General features: G+C 30.4%; 3 protein-coding genes across 5 annotated transcripts; 1 reads left to right on the top strand and 2 right to left on the bottom strand.

Moving 5' to 3' along the window:
* Window positions 1–8,591: 8,591 nt before the first annotated feature.
* Window positions 8,592–16,910, bottom strand: LOC110670001 (adenylyltransferase and sulfurtransferase MOCS3). 3 transcript variants are annotated; one of them, XM_021831910.2, is made up of 11 exons: window positions 16,534–16,908; window positions 16,291–16,383; window positions 15,641–15,696; window positions 14,593–14,657; window positions 14,294–14,368; window positions 14,110–14,188; window positions 13,670–13,729; window positions 13,433–13,541; window positions 9,729–9,847; window positions 9,460–9,576; window positions 8,592–9,190 (listed from the first exon to the last, which is right to left on the bottom strand). In XM_021831910.2, the coding sequence occupies exons 1-11, from the start codon at window positions 16,874–16,876 to the stop codon at window positions 8,798–8,800; spliced, it is 1,509 nt and encodes a 502-aa protein (XP_021687602.2). In that variant the 5' UTR covers window positions 16,877–16,908; the 3' UTR covers window positions 8,592–8,797. The 3 variants fall into 3 exon arrangements, with proteins under 3 accessions (XP_021687602.2, XP_021687603.2, XP_021687604.2); XM_021831911.2 differs by having other exon boundaries at window positions 13,670–13,708; window positions 16,534–16,907; XM_021831912.2 differs by lacking the exon at window positions 9,460–9,576 and having other exon boundaries at window positions 16,534–16,910.
* A 1,195-nt stretch (window positions 16,911–18,105) lies between these two features.
* On the top strand, window positions 18,106–18,934 carry LOC110669958 (uncharacterized). Its single transcript, XM_021831842.2, has 2 exons — window positions 18,106–18,404; window positions 18,475–18,934. Exons 1-2 carry the CDS (start codon window positions 18,315–18,317, stop codon window positions 18,739–18,741), a joined length of 357 nt encoding a protein of 118 aa, XP_021687534.2. The 5' UTR covers window positions 18,106–18,314; the 3' UTR covers window positions 18,742–18,934.
* A 2,307-nt stretch (window positions 18,935–21,241) lies between these two features.
* Window positions 21,242–22,518, bottom strand: LOC110669969 (putative F-box protein At5g55150). Its single transcript, XM_058146214.1, has 2 exons — window positions 22,372–22,518; window positions 21,242–22,303 (listed from the first exon to the last, which is right to left on the bottom strand). The coding sequence occupies exons 1-2, from the start codon at window positions 22,516–22,518 to the stop codon at window positions 21,416–21,418; spliced, it is 1,035 nt and encodes a 344-aa protein (XP_058002197.1). The 3' UTR covers window positions 21,242–21,415.
* Window positions 22,519–22,862: the final 344 nt, after the last annotated feature.

Here is a 22,862-nt window from a genome sequence, read left to right as displayed (position 1 = left end):
AATTAATCATATATCTAATTACTAATTTTCTATGTTTGATTAGCCACCCCCTACCTAACTACACTCACCTGCTCAAACGATATCTTATCTTGGTTATTGCGTATATTTTTTAAATAACATTTTAATTAAATAGATCCTTAGTCTCATTAAATATTCAGTATTGATCCATGCCTTGATTCAGCATGATGTATAAATGTGATTAATGTAATTAATATTCATTATTATAATTTAAAATAATTTCTCTGTTTTTTTATTACTATCAAATTATTTACAAATTTTTTAATAATAAAATATCGTCAATCAATGAATTTGATTGAATGATGTTAGTTATTTATGAAATTATGAATATAAACTCATCTTTAAGTAAATGGGTTGGGTTTCCATATAGTGTCTATTTGACATTGTCTTTGGAGATCTAAAATTATTTTTTTATAATAAAAATATTATTTTAAATATTATTGAAAAAAATAATTTAAAAATATTATTTTAATATTTTAATATTTTTATAATTAAAATTTATTAAATTTAATTTTAAATTATTTTTAATACTCTTTAAATATTATATTTAAAAAAATAATTTTCTAGATAATAATTTTAATGACGGCTATCACTGTTATCATTTCGGAGTCTCGGCCCAGAATTTTCTGTGCAGCTATCTCATTGTTGCAGTAGCTGTCTTCTGTTCTTAACCTCTATGCATCGTTTAGGGCAAAACAAATTATGAAAATTTCTCATTTCAGGTGATTTTAGATTATTATTCAGTTTTGTTCTGATTTTTATTGGATGCGAAATAGCTTTGATTTTCATTAATTGTTGGCTGTCATAAATGTTGTTAGTTTCTTGTTTTAATAGCGTTTGTTGCCTAAATAAATTTCTTTTTAATGTGGGTTTGAATGAATTTTTGTTTGAGTTCCAGTTGCATTGAGCTCTGTTTGCCTTATCTTGTTTGATAAATTTATTACTTTTTATGGGATTTGTATCTTGTGATATTTATTTTTATTTTTATTTTTTTTTAAAACTTTCATAATGATCTTTGAGCTAAATATTTAGTGTTCTGTATTATGGTTTATATATACCTAATGGTGTTTGCTTGGTTGCCAATTGGGATTAGCTTAAATTGGCAGACCTTCAAGTAATTGCAGGTGGGGGTAATGGGTTTAATGCCCAAGTTCTTCAAATGGGAAAAAGCACTGTCCTGGTTTAGATGACATAATAATGTTGGATTAACATATTTGGTAAATTGATTATTATTTTTAAATAATTTACTTATGTTTCTTTTGAATGCTATTTGAGTGTAGTTTATAAAATTTATGATTTTGCATTCAGATTTTATTGACCCCTCCATGATCCTAGTTGAAAAAGCAATTATTGATAGCTGTTAATTTTGCGTTTTTCAATATTATGTTATTATTGCAACTAATGAATGTTTTTACAATATTATTTTAATAAATGGAATTCCATTTATGTCTGGCTCCATCAAAATTACTGTTGTTGGAATTGCAGGTTCTTCCAAAATGAATAAAGTATTCACCCTCAGATGCAGATGATATCCTCTGCGACCCAGAGTGGCAGATTGATGCACATTATGATGACAAAAATTCACCATGTTGGTAAAGCCTACCACTTCAGGGCAAGACGACAAATGGCTGAAAGTTTAGGACAGATTGCCAAGTTTAAGCATCGCTATGGACAAGAAGATGTTGAAGAAACTGCAAAATGACTCATTGTAAAAGCAAAAGACGAGCGTCACATTGGTGCTCAAGTTTTCTCATGCATTTTAGTTTAGAAGGTCACAACAAACCCAGTGAGTTCTCTGAATTGTAGTAAATTTTATTGTCTATGGATATTTGAAGTTATAGAACAATTCAATTTTCACCAGTTTAGTTAATATTGATTTCACTTCCCTATTAAAATTATTACAACTTGCTTGAGTTTGCAAAATTCAAAACATTAGGGCAACTCTGTGTTTTATGAATTTGTATCCTAGTAGTCGTGATTATGCAGCAGTTCTAGATTTCTCATGTGGAGAATTTTTTTTTTTTCTTTTCAATATTACTTAAAAAAAAGTATGTTGTTTATGATTAGTTTTAGTTTTGAGTCTTTATCATTGGATATTTTGTTTTAGGTTGCAAAGGTTGCTTCTTATTTTTGGTATAATTTTAGGATTGTCTTTGTAATGAACTTATGTCCATTTGTGAAGGCACTGATATTTGTTAGATTCATTAGCAACTCAACTCAATTAAGCCTTGTTTCCAAACTAGTTGGGGTTTGCTGTATGATCCATTTTCTTAGTTCTTACTCAATTTACAGCTATATATTGGGAAAGATCTCATCAGTGTTTTGTGGAAGATGGTAGTGATGGTGACAATCAGAAAACAAAGAAGAATGGCTTAATTTCACACACTGGAGAATAATAGAAGAGCCTTAAGATGCATTCAGCCTTTCTAATATGAAATTTAAAGGGGCTTTTACCAAAAGGGTGTAATAAAAAAAAATTATACAAAAAAAGGTGAGTTTGAGAGTAATTATTAAAAGTGGATAAATTATGCTGAATTAGACAAATTGAGTGCGAGACGCTAACTGTAATAGCGTTTTTAAGGTCCGAACGCTGTTTATAATAGCGTACGTATTAAAAATTTTAAAGCAAAGTTGGATGCTATTTATAATAGCATCAAGCTTTTCTTTAAATAATAAATAATAATTAAAAAAAAAATTAAAAGTTAGACGCTACTTATTTTAATTTTTTTAAAAGTTAAAAAAAATTTTAATTTTTTTTAACTTTTAAATTTAAATTTAATTTTAAATAAAAAATAATATTTATAATAAAAATATTATAATATATAATATTAAATATTATAATTTTATTTATTAAAATAATATTTATATTTTATTTAAAATATAAAATAAAATAATTAAAAATAAAAAAAATGATAGTACCGTTCAACTTTTTTTTAACTTTTCTAATTAGTTATTTTTTTAATTTTTTATTTTATTAAATTTAAATTTAATTTTAAATAAAAAATAATATTTATAATAAAAATATTATAATATATAATATTAAATATTATGATTTTATTTATTAAAATAATATTTATATTTTATTTAAAATATAAAATAAAATAATTAAAAATTTAAAGAAAAGTGAATAGTAGCGTTTAACTTTTTTTTAATTTTTCTAATTATTTATTTTTTTAATTTTTAATTTTATTAAATTTTAATTTAATTTTAAATTAAAAAATATTATTTATAATAAAAATATTATAATATATAATATTAAATATTGTAATTTTATTTATTAAAATAATATTTATATTTTATTTAAAATATAAAATAAAATAATTAAAAATTTAAAGAAAAGTGAATAAACTTTTTTTAAATTATTATTTATTATTTAAAGAAAAATTATACGCTATTCATAACAGCGTCTAGCTTTCCTTTAAATTTTTAATGTGTACGCAATTATAAATAGCGTACGGACCTTTAAAAACGTTATTGTAGTTAGTATCTCGCACTCATCTCGTTCTATCAAACATAATTCATCATTTTTTTGGTAATTACTCTCAAACTTACTTTTTTTTGGTATAATTTTTTTTTTTATTACACCTTTTGGTAAAAATCCCAAATTTAAAACTGTTTAACTTGTTGAGTTACCGTGTTGTTCATCTGTAGTTTAAGCAGAGGTCACTGAATGCATATGCGATTTGCATTTATATATTGGTTGGACAACTTTTTGAGCCCTTTCAATCATTGTAGGAGTCCATTTGATGGACATAACTTGAGCAGTGAAGCCTTGGCTTCTGATGTGGATGTGTACTATCTATGCACATAGGCATTTATAATTAAGAATTGCATGGAATGGGGATGGACCTATCTCTCTCTCTCTCTCTCTCATCTCATGTACACCAAGTGGGACCAGAAGCCCCAAGAAAAAGGTCCTTTCACCTCGCTTTTTCAAGCAAAAACAATGGCCCTTTCTTTCTTGAAATAGCATAGAAAAACAGTTTGCTCACACTAGTTGCACCTAAACAATAGGATTTGTAAAAATTAAAGATCACTTGTGTGGGCACAAAGCAAAAAGAAGCATCCTCTACCTAATCACGTAGTTGGTGATTACCACTCCCTATAACATGCGTCCTTTGTTGTCCTACCATGTAAGAAAAACATGAATTTCCCAACCCCTTCAAGCTTCTCAAGACAGCATGCAAGAACATTATTGAATGCAACAAACTAACTTTTTTCCCCTTCTTTATACACACACAAACACACATTTCATATATATATATATATATATATATATATATATATATATATATATATATACATATATCTTTTGTCTTCCGTTAGTTCTTGTGCAGCTAAATAATGCGGCTATCCATTGTTTTAATTGCTATCTTTCTTATATTGGTACTCTGTTTTTTTTCAAGAGGATATTCTGCAGTGGAACAAAATTTCACCGTTGGTAACTCATCATTGTCGCCATGGCTCAAGAGAGCAATCAAAAACCAGCAGCATATAAACCATCACTACACACACTCACTTACTTACCAACATCCTCATCCTCGCCCTCACATTCGCCCTCGCCCTCGCCCTCGCCCTCACAGTCGCCCTCGCCCTCACCCACACACTCACCCTCAACCTCGCCCTCACCCACACCCACACCCTCACCCTCACCCTCACCCTCGCCCACACCCACGACCGCCAGCTGGGTGCAGGAGCCAGCCTTGGATATGCAGAGAGAGAAACCTTCAGCCTACGGCTCAAATGCAGTGTTGCGGAAACAAGTGTGTTGATGTTTCTTCAAACGTTAATAACTGTGGTTTTTGTGGAGTTAGATGCCCCTTTAGTTGGCTATGCTGCCATGGATTTTGTGTCGATGTCAATATTAGCCATTTCAACTGTGGCAAATGTGGGAACATATGCCCCTGGGGAGTCCACTGTATTTATGGGATGTGTGGATATTCTGAGCCTGAACCTGAACCCAAGCCCTTGCCTCCATGGCGCCCTAGCCATCGCCCTCGTCCTTGATTTCCATTTCCTCCTAAACTGCCCAAGGCCATGGCCACGGCCACGGCCACGCCACCCTCCTAAAGGTGATAACAAACTGCCAGCAAATGCAAAGAATCCAAGTTCTTGATCTTGTTTTAACATGTTTCTTGCTGAAGTGGAACTAATCCTCTTGTTCTATATGATAGCGTATCTCTTCTTGTTTTATGTTTAAGGATATATTAAAAAAAAAATGTTGGCTTGTGGTGTTTTCTTATATAATCTTGACCTATCTCCTCAATTATATTATTAAAAATAACAATAATAATAATAATAAACTAGTGGTGTTTCAATTTTACATTTTGTGAGATATATATATAATTTTGCAAAATTTATAATTTTGCAAAATTTATAATTTGGCAAAATTTATAATTTTGTAAAATTTATAATTTTGCAAAATTTATAATTTTGTAAAATTTCTGCTCTCATATGTAATTATGATTAAATTTCTAACTCATGGGTGCAATAAAATTAGAAATTTTTTTAGTTAATTCGGTCTATAATAGATGCAAGATATAGAATATATATAATGGAGTTTATCTATTAAATATGTGAGTTTTACATATTTATATTTTAAATCTATGGTAAATTAAGTTTAAACAATAATTTTCCATAAAATCCAGAATTTCCAATCAAATTAAGTAATGATTATATAATTAAGATGAAAGATGAATTTCAAAAATTGAGTTGTAAAATCATTTTATTATAAAAAAAGTTAATATAGGGCTTTCGAACGATTACATTAGCATCCTATTGATGATCAACAAAATGCTTGAAACTACCAAATTATCTTAAGCATACTTTAGAACTTTGTTAATTTCAATTTCCCATGATATTATTAATCCATTAAAGGCAAGCAAAGAAGCAACTTAAATACAACGAAACAAAGGAGCATACATTGATGTTACATAAAAATTCCTCTTAAGTGTGTGTGTGTACATTTATTATATAAACATGTGTTTTACATAGAAATGTAATTTTTTTTTTTAGTAAGATAGAAAATATTGTTTAATCACTATAAAAAGTAATAAAAATGAGCTCTTAATGACCTATATTTGGAAATTAAATTTTATAAATGAATAGAGTTAGTAGGTAGAGGGAAATAGAAGAAAATATTAAAAAAATATATATATATATATATATATATATATATATATATATATATATATATATATGATAATCACATTACAAATGTTAAACTTATTGTCTATTTCATCACTATTTCACTAAAAATTTACACATTAATTGATGACATGTAATTATATATAAATATTAATAAATCTATAAGGCATTTAATAAAAAAAATACAATAATAATTATAATTTAATTAATATTAAAAAATTAATGATCATAATTATAAATTATATAATCAAAACAACCGTTTTATTTTCTACTATAATTATAAAATTAAGTACTTAATTTTATATAATAAAAAACATTTATGACAATAATTATAATTTAATTAATATTAAAAAAATTAAAAGTCAGTTATAAACTATATAAATTAATATTACAAATTAAAAATCAAATTGATCACCTTTTAATATAAATAGAAGATATAATGTAATAAAAAAATTTTCTCAAACCTACCAAATAATATTTTAATAATCAAAGCATTAGAAAAAAGATGATTAATAATTTGCAAAAATATTACAAAGATAATATTCATCTTATAAGAATTTATTTATATATGTTTATTGGTATCTTAATATTATTATTATAATTTTTTGGGTAAAAAATTAAAGGGATGGGACTCGAACTTAAGCCTATCAGGTGAATAATATGCGTTAAGCTACTAGATTAAATCAAGTTAAGTATCTTATTATTTATTCTTTATATTCTTTTTTAATTTTTATTTATTTTTCGTATCTATTTTCTTTATATTTTCACAAACTCTTTACAAGCTAATCTTAAAGCATTTAAATAACTGAAATACAAATATATAGGAAAAGCTATATAGTTATATTTGTATTCAGTTAAATAATATATCAATAATAATCATATCTACACAACGCACTAACAAAAATCTAGTATTAAAAAAAAATTACAAGTTAGCTTCTCAAATTTATATATATATAAAAAATACCATTAATCTCTTTTTTTTTTTTTTCAATTTGAAACAATCACATTTTAAATTTTTTATATTTGTTAATAAAATAGTAATCGCATTTATATTTTACTTAATTTATCGTTAGTTATAAATTAAATAACCAAGAAAGAGATTCAAAGGTTTTTTCTGTTTTACATGACACTGTTTTACTGGTAGTTTTTGCTGGTTATGTTTGGAGCTTGATTAGCAGATACTATTACAACTATTGAATTCAGACATTATTGTCACAAGTCATTTTGAAAGCGGTACTGCAAGAACAGCTGCAGCTACTGCTAACATTCCTATTGTTAATGCAGGGAATGGTCTTGGACAGCATCCCACTCAGGCGGCTGAAATTTCTTTCAATTGCTATTTTCTTATTTTAAAGAAGTAACAAAGTTAACGGAAGGATTAGGCATTACTGTTGAAACTGCTATCGAGAAAATTATTTTTTTCAAATATACTAATTAGAAAGTATTAAGACATAATTTAAAATTAAATTTATAAATTTTAATTATAAAAATATTAAAATAATATTTTTTTTAAATTATTTTTTCTAACAACATATAAAATAGTATTTTTATTCAGAAAAGCAGTTTAAACGCTCAAAATTTAATACCAAACAGACGTTAAAAGAAAAAAAAGAAAGGGTTGTCATCATTAGATGATATATAAGTTATTTATTTGATATGAAAAATAAGTAAGCAATTGCTTGTGGAATAACAACTCTTGACAGAACGGTTAACAATATTGTAGTAATTTTTGTTTTGACTTCATTAAATCATAAATTTACCATCAGAATAGTAATCAAGGGTAATATCTCGCTAATGGGAGGACCTATTTTGTATTTCCTGATGTTGTAAAAATGAAAGTAATGGAACTTATTTCCAATAAAGACAGATAAGCTTCTTTTTGCGGTTGTGACAAATCAAGAAAGGATCCCTTTAACTTTGAACTTGTTGCAGATAATCCCAAATCGTGTTTAGCATTCTTCTAATTTGTTTCCTTCTATAACGTAGGGCATCTGAGCAGATAACTGGCTGCTTTCTTTCAACCCATAAAGGCAACGTCCTCAACAAATTGCAGCTTAATCCATGTGCCCTTTGAAGCTTGAACAATAATAAAGATCAAGGCAGTTTGAAACTGTGAGTGCTACGACGCTAAAAAGGGGCCAACATTTTCAGGCAGCAAATGCTGAAATCTCTCAACCCTCGAAAACATCCAAATAAGTTGTTTGGCATTGTTTTTAAAAAAACCGTTAAAAAAATCATTTTTTTAAGTATACTAGCTAAATAGCATTAAAAAATAATTAAAAATTAAATTTAATAAATTTTAACAATAAAAACACTAAAATAATAAAATAACTTTTTTCAAACTGCTTTTTTTTAATAGCATTTAAAATGATACTTCTATTCAAAAAAACAATTTGAACTCTCCAAACTCAATGCCAAACAGACACTTAGTACCCACAAGCAGGCTATTGTCATTATCAAATATCTATACATTATGTACCTTAATGGTTATGCCATCTAATTATGTAATACATTGTGAAAACAGAGATGAATGCTTCAACAGATCTCCTTTTCTTATATCATAACTGGAACAAAACTGGCACAATAATAAAATGGATCTCCTTCTGTAAAGCTACTTGAAAATTTTCAACTTCTAATATGTTGGGAAATTTGGATCTACGTCATTGGCCCAGGCCTCCAAGCCCCCAATGATATCCCTGGCTGAACTAAAGCCCTTCTCGTGTAATAATTGAACAGCCCTCTGTGAATCATTACCTCTTCTACAGACAACATATAGGCTCACACCCGACTCTGTTTCAATACCCCTGCGCTCTCCCTCTCCCTTCAAAGCTGATGAGATTTCAGGCAACCTAGCCTCCAAACTTGATAGCGGGATGTTCAAGGCATTGGGAAGAGAAACAATCTTAAAGTGGTGGGCAGGGCGTACATCTACCAACACATGTGCTTCCCCTTTAACAAGTTTCTCCTTGAACTCTCTACTGTTTATTCTGGAATCTGCTGGAAGCAGGTTCAATTTCAATGGAGCCTGCAAACCACCAAAAAGATATACAAGAGAGAGGATGAGAGAAGAGTAAAGTTGCTAATGAAGAGCAACATCTGCAAATTTTTTTAGCTTTGGATGTATAGATGCAATAGGACAAAAACAACACAGAATGCTTTAACATGACACGGTAAAAATACACACAAATCAGCATAATTTCAGTTCAACTTTCTTTTGGAAATACAATGAATTGATTTTGATCAGAACATAATTTGCAGATGGAAACAAAAGGCAAGTGAATAAAGCAATAATACCGTTGCCAAAGGAGACTGTGTGAAGTTCTCATAATCAAAATCTTTAAATTGCTTTTGGGTGAACACTAAATTTTCTCCACAAACTTCACATTGTAATGACCTGCCTCTAATTTTGACCTAAACAATATTCAACAAGTTGATCTCAGATAAATCTAATATTTGTAGCTTAAAGACAACCCAAACAATAAAGTGAATCAACTGCTTAATTGAGTATACTTGCAAGACAACCAAGGGAAAGAAATTTTAAACATATGAAAGATGGAACATACAATACGAATTCGTGCTGACAATGCATCAAATAGAAGCATCCGTCCTGACAGTGGTTCACCTACAGCACTTGCAATTTTAATGGCCTCAAGTGCTTGGAGACAACCAATGATACCAGGCACTGCAATACAAATTAATCAATAGAGAGAAGTACAGATGTTCAATTGTGTGGCACAGTATGGTTATCTTCAGCAGTTCAATCAACAGAACAGTATAGAACATGAGAAAGCAAGAAAATGAAAAATGCATAGATCTCTAACACATACAGAATTTCCCAATCATAAAAGTAGGCACATATGCATAGTACAACTCAACTCAACTCAACTAAGCCTTTATCCCAAAAATTTGGGGTCGGCTATATGGATTCGCTTTTTCCACTCTGAACGATTTTGGGTTAAATCCTCAGAAATGTGTAAGACTTCTAAGTCATGTTATACTACTCTCCTCCAAGTCAATTTAAGTCTACCCATTTTTTTCTTTCTATCCTCTAACCTAATGTGCTCTACTTGTCTAACTGGAGCCTCCGTATGTCTACGCTTCACATGACCAAATCACCTTAATCTCCCTTCTCTCAACTTATCTTCAATTGGCACCACTCTTACCTTTTCTCTAATACTTTCATTACGGACTTTATCTAGTCTAGTATGGCCACTCATCCACCTTAACATTCTCATCTCTGCAACTCTTAACTTAGATGCATACGACTCTTTCAGTGCCCAACACTCACTACCATATAACATACCCGTGGCACATCTCCACTTCAACCATCCGGCTTTAATCCTATGACTAACATCCTCCTCACATCCCCCATCTACTTGAAGGACTGAGCCTAGATATTTAAAGTGATTACTTTGGAACAATACTACTCCATTCAAACTAACTCCTTCCCTATCACCAGTTTGGCCTTCACTGAACTTGCAATGCATGTATTCTGTCTTCGTTCTACTTAACTTAAAACCCTTTGACTCTAGAGTACTTCTCCAAAGTTCTAGCTTCCTATTGACTCCTTCTCGTGTCTCATCTATCAGAACAATATCATCCGCAAACATCATGCACCAAGGAATACTCTCTTGTATATGTTTCGTCAATTCATCTAAAACTAATGTAAAAAGGTAAGGGCTTATAGCTAATCCTTGGTGTAATCCAATTGAGATCGGAAAATCTCTTGAGTCCCCTCCCACTGTGCGCACAATAGTAGTTGCTCCTTCATACATATCTTTCAATACTTGTATGTACCTAATAGATACCCTCTTTTGTTCTAACACATTCCATAAGACCTTTCTTGGAACACTATCATAAGCCTTCTCCAAATCAATAAAAATCATGTGTAGATCTTTCTTCACATCTCTATATTTCTCCATCAAGCTTCTAATGAGAAAAATCGCTTCCATAGTTGAACGACCGGGCATGAAACCAAATTGATTAAGAGAGATAGAAGTATCATGACGTAGTCGATACTCCACAACTCTCTCCCACAACTTCATAGTATGGCTCATGAGTTTAATTCCCCTATAGTTTGAGCAACTCTGTATGTCTCCCTTATTTTTAAAAATAGGTACTAAAATACTCTTCCTCCATTCATCAGGCATTTTCTTTGAGTTTAGAATCTTATTAAATAATTTAGTTAACCATGCCAATCCCATATCTCCCAAATACTTTCACACTTCAATTGGTATTTCATCGGGTCCACAGGCTTTACCCACTTTCATTCTCTTAAGTGCTTCCTTTACTTCTAAAGATCTAATCCTTCTAGTATAATTTACATTCTTTTCTATTGTTCTATAATCTATATTCACGCTATTTCCATTTTGACTATTATTAAAGAGATCATTAAAATAATTTCTCCGTCTTTCTTTAATGTCCTCATCTTTCACCAACATTTTTCCTTCTTTATCCTTAATGCACCTAACTTGATTGAGATCTTGACATTTCCTTTCTCTACTCCTTGCTAATCTATAAATATCTTTCTCCCCTTCTTTAGTTCCAAGTTTCTCATATAACTTTTCAAAGGCCTGTGCTCTTGCTTGACTAACTGCCTTTTTTGCCTCTTTCTTTACTATCTTGTACTGTTCATATGCCTCATTATTATCACATTTAGGTAATTTCTTATACCATTCCCTTTTTCTCTTCACTGCCTTTTGTACTACCTCATTCCACCACCATCTCTCTTTTGAGGGTGGTCCATGTCCTTTAAACTCTCCAAGTACTTTTCTAGCTACTTCTCTAATCTTTGATGCCATCTGTATCCACATATCATTGGCCTCCATATCTAACTTCCATACTTCGGACTCGAGAAGCTCATTTTTGAACTTCACTTGCTTTACTCCTTTGAACTCCCACCACTTTGTTCGAGCTACACTATTTCTTCTGACCTTACTTGAATTATTCCTAAACTTGACATCCAAGACCACCAACCTATGTTGACTTGTTAAAGCCTCTCCTGGAATGACCTTGCAATCCTTGCATAGAGCTCTATTTGTCTTCCTGGTTAAGAGGAAGTCGATTTGGCTTCTATGTTGCCCACTTTTGAAAGTCACTAAATGTGACTCTCTTTTTATAAACTAGGTATTTGCTAGTATTAGGTTGTATGCCATAGCAAAATCCAGGATGTTTTTTCCCTCCTCATTTCGACTGCCAAAACCAAAACCTCCATGAACATTCTCATAACCTTGCCTATCACTTCCTACATGTCCATTCAAATCTCCACCTATGAAAACATTCTCTTCATTCGGTATGCTTTGCATTAAATCATCCATATCTTCCCAAAACCTTTGTTTACTCTCACTGTCTAGTCCTATTTGTGGGGCATAAGCACTAACTATATTTATTGTTTCTGCTTCTAGTACTAGCTTTACTAGTATAATTCTATCTCCTACTCTTTTCACAGCTACTACTGCGTCTTTCAATATTCTGTCTATGATTATACCCACTCCGTTCTTGTTTCTCTCCTTTCCGGTAAACCACAGTTTGTACCCTAAATTACCCACTTCCTTACTTTTCTCTCCTACCCATTTAGTCTCCTGAATGCAAGCAATATTCACCCTTCTCCTTTCCAAGGTATCCACAAGCTCCATTAATTTTCCTGTAAGTGATCCAACATTCCAAGTACCAACCCTAATCCTCCTCCTATCCTGCTCTTTCCTAATTGGTTTCCTTCTATGATATCTTCTATTATTTTCTATGTCTATCTTGCGTTCTGTTCCACTATTTGTTCTACTATCTGTCCTATGGACTAACTTCTTTACCCACACCCGTCCATGATGTGGGAACCCTTGCTCACTTAACACCACACCCAGGCGCCGGCATGGCGCGTCGCTTTCAGTGAACGCCCTACACCCTTGCATATTTATCACTACACCCGGGCTCCGATGTAGCGCGTCGTTAGTAGAGGACGTCCCAACGTTTATATCTTTTGAATCCATATCATAGGGTGTGACGAAATTTTTACGCTGGTTGTCACCTACCGCAACCCTCCTCCTTTATCCGGGCTTGGGACCGGTTAAGTGCAAACTACTTAGGCGGAGTTCACATATGCATAGTAACGCACTAAAAATTGAAAAGAAACCTTTCAGATTGCTCTTTGTCAAACTTGGATAGCAATCAAAATTAAGATTTCCTTCAAAACTAGCACTCATAATTTGTACAAAGATGTAATATTATGCAAGTAATCAGAAACTGGCTAAGTCACAGGACTTTGTTGACGTACCAACTCCAAGAACTCCACTGTCAGCACATCTTTGGCATGCCGTTGTAGGAGGTGGGGTTGGAAAAAGGCATCGATAGCATGGACCTCCTTTGTAATTGTAGACAGTGAGCTAGGCAATAAATTCGATAGAATTAGAACTAGAGTTTGCACAGCATATTAAGATGCAGAAGAATGTATAAGTGAATCCTCAAAGGTTTCCTATGTGCCCCAGTAAACAGAACATGAAAGATGGCATACCTGCCCTTCCAACCCCAATGCAGCACCTGATACAAGAGGCTGCATGTACATGAGTAGGAACTGATTAATAATTGAAACAAAAAAAAAAAAAATGCACCAATATTACAATCTCCTTTCAAGCTAAGTTGTCAACAAACATGAGTCAGAACTTAGAATAAAATCTCGTGCAGTGTTAACTCTCTGTAATGCACGAAAACTGGCAACATAAATACAAACAAGTAGAACACCATTAAGCCTCATTATCACTCACAATTGACATTCAGTTATGATTGTTAACTGTCCACTAAGGGAATTACAGAGACTGAAAAACAACATTAACACGAGTTAAAAATAAATGAATCAAGTCCACATTATTCCTGGTATTTATAAGATTATCTTTACATTAAGTTCAACTGGTACTTGCAGATCATTTAAACAATAACTTTAAGGTAACAATTTACCTTCCTCAACAGCACACAACAATCACTGATCATGTAACGGCTTGGAGCATTATCTGTTGCATCTACAATTATGTCGTATCTTATAAAAGTTGGCAGTTACAGAAACCACAAAGGTTGTCCTGACGCTCAAGGAAAGAGGGAGGAAAAACAAAAAGATAACTTTGATTAGTCATTTTAAGGATACTGGCTAAAAATTTCTAAGGCATTGTACGTACGTAGAGCTTCTTGGTGTTCCACAACCAGAATGGAGGAGTTGATCCTGGATCATAAATAAGTCATAAGAGTAGAATAGAAACTTTCAAGACCAAAATAAATAACAAAACAAGTGATTTCATCCTTCACAGCATAAATATCCAATCCCTCAACTTAAAACTTATCATCCATTGGATTTTGATGCAACATGCAGCTTGGTCAAACATTTGAAATGCATCTGGGAATAAAAAATTTTAATAGCAGTAAATATAATCAGGAATAAGCACATACGAACGACAGGCAGCAGCAGCGGATTTTACTTTTGGCTGACCAATAAATGCTTCAGTATGTATAACCTGAAGTGCAAACAAGAAGAATAAAAATAAATTAGTTACATGGCATGAGATGTGATGTGACATGATGCAACTGAAAACAACAAATCACAAAAGGAAAATACATATATCTAAGATTACTAAATAGGAAAGTTTCAAGCTCCAAGATGATGGTTCAACAACAAAATACATATTTGCACACAATGAAACCAGTGTTGTTAAAAGCGCTAGGTGCCCTTAAGGTGAGAAGGTCCTTCGTTGCCCAATGCGCTAGGCGCTCACTCAAGCGAAGTGAGACATTAATTTATTCTAAAATAATAAATAATTAAATATACAATGTAAAAAAGTCTTAATTATTACACAATCAATAAATTGTCAAATTTCACATTCATATTTCATAATATATTATATGTTTTAAACTTTAAGATCAAAAGTATTTCTCTAATAACACAAAATGTTAAAGCAAAAACTATAAAACACATAATATAATTTAAAATTCTAGATCATTATCAATTTCATTCATTATGTCATGCAAACTCAAAATCCTAATTCTCTCGTCATCGTGTATATACCAAAAGGTAAAAACAAATCAGGTTAGCTTTTCTCTTTCTCAACTTTTTTTTTTTTAACTTCTCGCCTAGGGGCACCTGATGACGTTTTGCTTGGGCACCTAGGCAGCGCCTCACCTGGAGGCTTCCCAGGCAAGGTGCCTAGATTTCATCTCAGCCGGAAACCTAGGCAGGCACCCAAGCGCCTCTTGACAACACTAAATGAAACCCAATGTCAGTCATATAGTTGTTGTAAGCAGACAAATATAATAATTGGCGCAACAGGCATAAAAAAATAAAGAATATCACACATCTTTGCCCACAGACACCAATTAGTCATGTAAAAAGAAATGTAGATTGAATTTTGCTCATTACCCTCTGATATTATTACTGTATTACTATAATTACTAAATCAACAACAATAATGCTCTCCAGAGCAAAGTGTTCCAAACTTCATACCTGCCTGTGCATATTATTTAACTCAACGACATCATGGTCAACAATACCCAATCGGCCTGCAAGGTAAACTCAATAACTTTAAAAGAAAAAAAAAATGTAGTTTTATCTGGCAGTTACCATTTTGAATTCCAGTGGAATCATCTCTAGACAATTATCAGTAACCTTTAATGCACAATAGACATTCCTCTTCCTCCTCTCTTCATGGCAACAAGATGGACTTCCAACATATTGTGCCCTCTCTTTACTTTAAATAAAAAGTCTTTTTTTTTAAAACACTATAAATTGTATAAAGGCATAAATCAGTTTATTCACTATCTCTGGTAAGATGCTTGGACAGTGCATTAGTCCTTCCACTCAATTGCCAATATGTTTTATATATTTTTGGTGCTTTTAGCCATGAGTGTAATAATAATAATAATAATAATAATTCATCAATACATTTAATAGACTTTATCATGCTCCCTGTATGAGAACTAAAATTATACGAAGAAATATGCTAATTTGAACATATATTTTACTATGGTATACTATGCATATTTCACTTTCGATCAACGTGCTATACGAATGTCAATGCATATGCCGATATTACTAAATAATTTTACTTCGAAACCAAGAACATATCTCAGGCCTCATGAAAAAGCAAGTCTTACCAACACCACAAGCCGCCAGATATAACAGAGCAGGCGAGCCCAACCCACCAGCTCCAACAACTAAAATAGAAGACTTCAAGAGATTCGACTGCCCTACAATTCATATAACAAAAGGAATTAACACACTAACCACAATATCAAATAGAAAGAAATTTTCTTTGAACCCTAAAACCCAACAGTGATCAAATCACTGTAGTTGAAGTCTAGACATAAATGTATTTTGTTTCATGATTAAAAGAGAACCTTGAACTCCAAAAGAAGGGAGCAAGAGATGACGACTGTAACGGTAAATCGTATCAGGAGATAAACCGTGGCCGAAACCAGTATCAGGGTTGGAAATTGAAGGACAAGAACCGTTAGAGGAAATGGTGTCGTGACGGAGATTGAAGAGACGAAGCTGAGCTTCGAGAGCCGCAATTCGATTATCTAAGTCGGTCTTTGAAGCCTTCAAAGTTTGAATTTCGGCGAGGATTCGTGCAGCGTCATCTCCATTTGACTCCATTTGAAACGGTTGCTTGGGTTTGTTTTTGCAGAGAGAATGAAGCTTAGCAGTAGTAAAGAGAATAACAAGGAAGGCCAAGGGCATAGAAACCCTACTTAGTGGCTGCCCCTGCCACGCCCCTGTTCTCCGTAAAAATATATTAAATTTATTTTAAATTAATTTTAATACTCTTTAATTAATATTTTAAAAATTTAACAACAATATTATATTTTTGCATAAAACATTTTTAAAAGAAAAAAGTTTTCTATATAATTAAAAGAAAAGTGCAGCTATGAAAATAAATTTTTTTAAGATTCCTGGAAAATTAATATTTAATTTTTATATTTTAATAAAATTAATTATTTAATTTTAATATTTTATTTTTATTAAATTATTTAATTTTTTTATTAAATTTTTCATTATTAATAATTTAAATTATTATTTAATTTATTTATTCTTAAAAAATTATTATTTAATTTTTATATTTCAATAAAACTAATTAATTCATCAATTTAAAAAATATATTATTTGATAAAAATAAAAATTTTATTATGTCAAAAATTAAATCTGAATTTATATTTTTTTAAAATTTTTAATCTCTTAGATATCATTTTTTTATTTTTCTATGTAGAAGAAATTTTGAATTTTTAATATTATTTTGAAAAGTATATTATTAGATAAAAATAAAAATTTTTTCTCTATGAAAATTAAATCTAAATTTATATTTTTTTAATTTTTTAATTTATTAGGTATTATTTTGGATTAAAGAGAAATATTGATGGAGAAAAATAAGAAAAGATAAAAGAGAAATAAAGTAAAAAATTATAATAATTTATATATAAAAAGTAATTATATAATTAAATATTTGATTGAGTAAAATTAAGGAAATTAATTAATATAGTTTTTTAAAATATATACGTTAATTAATTAATTTTATTAAAATAAAAAAAATAATTAATAATTTAATTATATTAATTAATAAAAATAAAATATATAAATTAAATAATATATTATTTAAAATATAAAATTAAATAATTAATTTTGTTATAATATAATAATTAAATAATAATAATTTATCTAAAAATTATTTTATTAATATATGATAATAACTTTAATAATTGTTGTGTCAAATACTTATATTTAAATTTATTTATTATATTTATTTAAATTAATTTTATTTAATTTTAATATAAATATTTAATTTAATAATTATAAATTTTATTAAATTATTTAATAATTATTAATAAAATAAATTTATTTTATAAAATAATATAAAATTGGAATATAAACCGGCTATTTATTGTTGTTTTGGGGTGTGGATGTACCCTTTCTTTTACCAGAGTGGATGTACCTTACACAAATTACAGAAAATCATTGCATGCCTGGCAAACCCAAATAGTGCTACGTGCCGACAGAGCTGCTGCCACTGGAAGACACGTGCACACTCTCTCATTAGCAGATTACCCTCTTTTTTAATCCTTTGCACACGCAGCTTTTCTGTCCCTTCAATCTCCAAATTTCTTGCAAGACTAATCTTTACCCGATGGGTCGCCGTCTCTTGCTTTTCTGCAACCTTTCGTGGCCGTTAATGCCTGCGAGGCCTTCAAAACCATTTCTCTACAGCCCCATCAAGGTACATATCCTAAGTTCCTTTTTAATTTATAATTTCTCATTTGCTCATATGGATGAGTTTGGCCTTACAGGGATATAATCAGTACAACACACAAAGTCACGGGCAAGGAGTAGAAGAGAGAGCACCTTCGCTAGCTGATGAGTTCAGAAGAGTTGCAGAGGAGAAGGCAAAGGCGCAGGAAACAACCCATGTCGTAGATCAAGGTGGGGCTAGCCAAACTGCGGAAAAGACGTCTGACGGCTTGGAAGAGGCTTCTAGTGGCGATGGAGATATTCAATCGGTGCAGGAGAGGTATAAGGAGCATGAACCAGGTGCTGATTATCGCAGGAGGGGATGATTCTTAGTGAAATACTAATAAACTATATACACTTGTTATTATGCCCATCAAACACCTAGTTTTGTTCAGAAAACAGTGTGTGTATTGAAAAACGGTGTGAATTTCCTGTGTATATATGCTGCAGAATAAAGTTCTGATGAATAAGTGACAAATGAAATGAATCCATGCCTCGTCTGAGGCTAAAGTTAGTTCATGGAATTGCTGAACATGGAATTTTATGGTCCATGTTCAAATTCTTGATGTTTTCTATATTTTTCTTGCAAGGTTTTAATATGGCTTTCTTTCAATTCTCTTCAATCATTTGCTAAGGTTTTCATCATTGAACCTTTTTCCCCCTTCATCTTTCTGGGTGTATACATCTTTAATGATGCAAGCAGGCAATGGGATGAACTTGGAAAATGCTTTACAATCCAAATTCATGCTTTGGTCACAAATTCAAGAATCATGAAAAAACATTTACCAAAAAATTTTCTTAACAAATGTGTGGGGGATTTCAACTAACATATTACAAGAACTATAAATTTGTTTAGTAGGTGAAGTGGGTTAGGTCACCTTCAATCAAATGAGCTACAACCACTTTCTTGAAAACCATAACCAAAACCAAATCTTGCTGTATGTATTTCTTTTATTCTCAATGGAAAAAGAATTTCAAACAAAATTTCTGTTAGCTAGAGCTAGATGCAACTAACAATGGATTAGCAGGCAAATCATCCTCTTTCAATCTATGCAATTTGGCAAAACCCCCAACAAGAGTTGCAGTATTATAAATGCAGGCCTCATTGTGCATATATTCTCACTCATCCCAAAACTCATCAGGCCCACCAGCTATCGCCCTCACAATAATTTTCTCTAAAATTATCTGGAAAGGAAACTTAATTTAATTTTAATGCATAAAAATTAATTAAAATATTTAAATTATTTTAATAAAAATAAATAATTTTAATAATATTAAACTTAAAAAAAAGTCAATTAAGAATAATGATATTCATAGATATTTCCTTTTTAAGATATAAAATTAACATGGGTTAAATTAGTTAAATATTTTATTATCAAATTCATAAGTGGGGAGAAAAAATTTTTCTTGGAGGGGTCAATGCAATAACAAAGTTATCTACTAGTCAATTGATTCACTTAATTTTATAAAAAAAATTTTAAAATATATATAATATATAAAATATTTTTAATAATTTTAATTAAATTTTCATTAAAATTAATAAAAAAATAAATTTGAGTATTTTTATTAAATTAATATATATATATATATAATTGAAATAACTATGTAATTTATTTTTCTTAAAAACTACATAATTTATTTACAAAATTTTGTATTTAATATTTTGAACGATATATGAAAATTTGAGATATACATAAAAATGTTTTACATTTAAATTAGCATAAATAAAAAAATCCTCTTAATTTACAATAATCATTTTAATAAATTAATTTATTAAAATAATTGCAAAAATTCTCTATTAAAATTTATTTGTTAAAATTATTTTTTTTTAATTTTAGAATCGAGTTTTAATTATTAAAATTTAATATATTATGATACACTTAAAAATTGAATAATTAAATAAATGACTCACTAAATAAAATTTTTAGCTCTGTCAATAGGTTTATGTCAAATGTTAAATTAATTTTAAAAATTTTAGTTATACTTAGACTCCATTTATTTCGCAGAAAATGTCTTGTATATAAAAAATATTTTTTATAAAAAATACTTTTTAATATTTTCCATGAAAATATTTTTTATTGTTTGGTTGTAATATTAAATTAATGATATTTATTTATTTTATGTATGTATAAGTGTATTCACATTTTAATAAGATTTTTAAAGTTTAGAAAATAGAAAATAATTATCTCTTTTTGAAAAATAGAAGTTATTTTTCTTAAAAATTACTTAATTTTCTTTTAATTAGAAAAATATTTTTCATTGATTAATTTTCCTAAATACTCTCAAATATTAGAAAATACGAAAAATATTTTTCAGAAAAATATTTTTTATGAAACAAACGGAGCCTTATTATGTATATATTTTGAAAGAATCAATTTTATATATTATACTATTATAATAGAGTATAATTAAATTTAAAAAAAATGTGAGAATATCAATGTTGTAAAACTTTATTAAATATATGATTAAAAATAAAAATTCACATATTTCCCATTATCTATATCATACTAAAATAATAAAAAATTATTAAGGTCAATAATTAAAATTAAAAAAAATTAAAAATATATAGATATATGCATAAGAAATTTTCAAGAAGGTTGGCCCCCCTTATCCTCTCTGCCGCCGAATCTTACACCAGTCATTTAAATAATTTTGAATTTACCAATTGTAAGTATATAAACAATATATAAAAATAATATATTGAATTTTTTTTTATTAAATTTAATTTATAAATTAAAAGTACAAAATATATGAAAAAAATTACTTATTTTATATGTAGATACTAAATATTTATATTATAAAGGAATAAATTATTTGCTCAAGAAATGATCAAATGAAAACCCTCTTTGATTTTTTGCAAAAACAATTGGATTCTAGACATGAAATCTTCAACCACGCAATAGACATGAACAATTGTGTTCTCACCACTTCTAAATATTCTTAAAGATATGGGATATAATATTGGAAAAATTACATGTGATCAGGCATGAACCAATGGAATTAGGAAGTCGAAGTTTCAGAGGTTCGCAGGCGTTTGGTGCTTCTGGATTCTAATTCATAAATGCTTGCATGCTTAAATTCAAAGTCATCATCAGGGTTTACTTCAATGGAATTGTTGATAATGTAGATGCAATTACCTCTTGAAAAAGCCGTTCCAGAATTGCCTGTTGATGCTGATGCTGTTATGCGGCCATTACAGCCAATAAACAGAGCTTCATCACCCAAGTTCTCTAATTTCCTCCACTCTCTTGTACCCAAATCTACCTTGTATACCTCGAATGAGATTGCTATGTAATCTTCCACTTCCACATATTCATCATCATCATCTATCCAGTCCCAGTTTTTGCAGAACATCAGAAAATCTCCTGCCGCGGATTCCACCAAGTAGTTTTGCCTTGTTTGATAAAGTTGGGCTGGAGGCTCAATCGCTATAATAATCTTTGGATTGGGTCCAAGCTCGCAGGTATAAATTTTCCCTCGGATATCTGTGGCGTAAAATTGACCCTCGTAGAACATAATGTCAACAAAAGATAGCTCCACTTGATCTTGTAAAACTTTCCATTCTCCATCTCCTGGTCTGCAGAAGGCTAGTTTTCGTTCTGAATCTATGCCAAAAATTACCAAAACAGTGCAATTTGGGTCTGAAGGACTTAGTGATATAATGCATCTCTTTATGAAACCCTGGATTCTCTGGCACTGGAAAATAGGGAATTTACTTGCTGATGGAAGAAAGATTTCGTTTCTTGATATGAGATTCCAAAGATTTACCTTGTAAGGGAAAGAGAGGCTGCTTATGGTTAGTAGCCACCCATTATTATTAGAATTACAAATCCAGCAGTCTTGAGCCTTTGGAAGATTGATTTGTTGTGCCCCTGTCAAAACATCGCACAATTGCCATCATCTTCTCCTCAGTTGAATATCAACAGCAATGGAATTTTGATATAATTCCTATGTACCTGGGTGGCTACCAATCTCCAAGAAGAACAGACATGGAGGCACCTAAAAATGTCCAAAACGTTGTTTAACCGGTTCAAGATTAGCTCGAGGAGCTCATCTGGTAGACTGGACCAAGAACAGGAAGAATAAGAAGAAGAAACTTCCATTTATGCTAAAAGTTATGTACAAAGGCACCAAGGGTCTTGATCCTATGCTCTAACTTATCAAGACTCGAGCAGAAGGGTTATAACAGATGGAAAGATTCAAAGATTAATCTATCAGAGATGAACAGAGAGGAAACAGAATCAAGGAGGCTTGTATATTAATACTTGCATGCATATTACCAACTAGGTACCTCCTGAAACCCTAAAATTCAAAATCTTTCCTTTCCTCCCCAGCAAGCGGCCCCAGAAATTATTTTTTTCCCTTTCTGGATTCAAACGAGCTACAACCGACCTCTCTTTTTATTTTTTAATTTATTTATTTATATTAAAATTCTAGCCTATATATG

Source organism: Hevea brasiliensis, chromosome 4, assembly GCF_030052815.1.
Source record: "Hevea brasiliensis isolate MT/VB/25A 57/8 chromosome 4, ASM3005281v1, whole genome shotgun sequence".
Lineage (NCBI taxonomy): Eukaryota > Viridiplantae > Streptophyta > Magnoliopsida > Malpighiales > Euphorbiaceae > Hevea > Hevea brasiliensis.
This window is presented reverse-complemented; position numbering and strand designations above follow the sequence as displayed.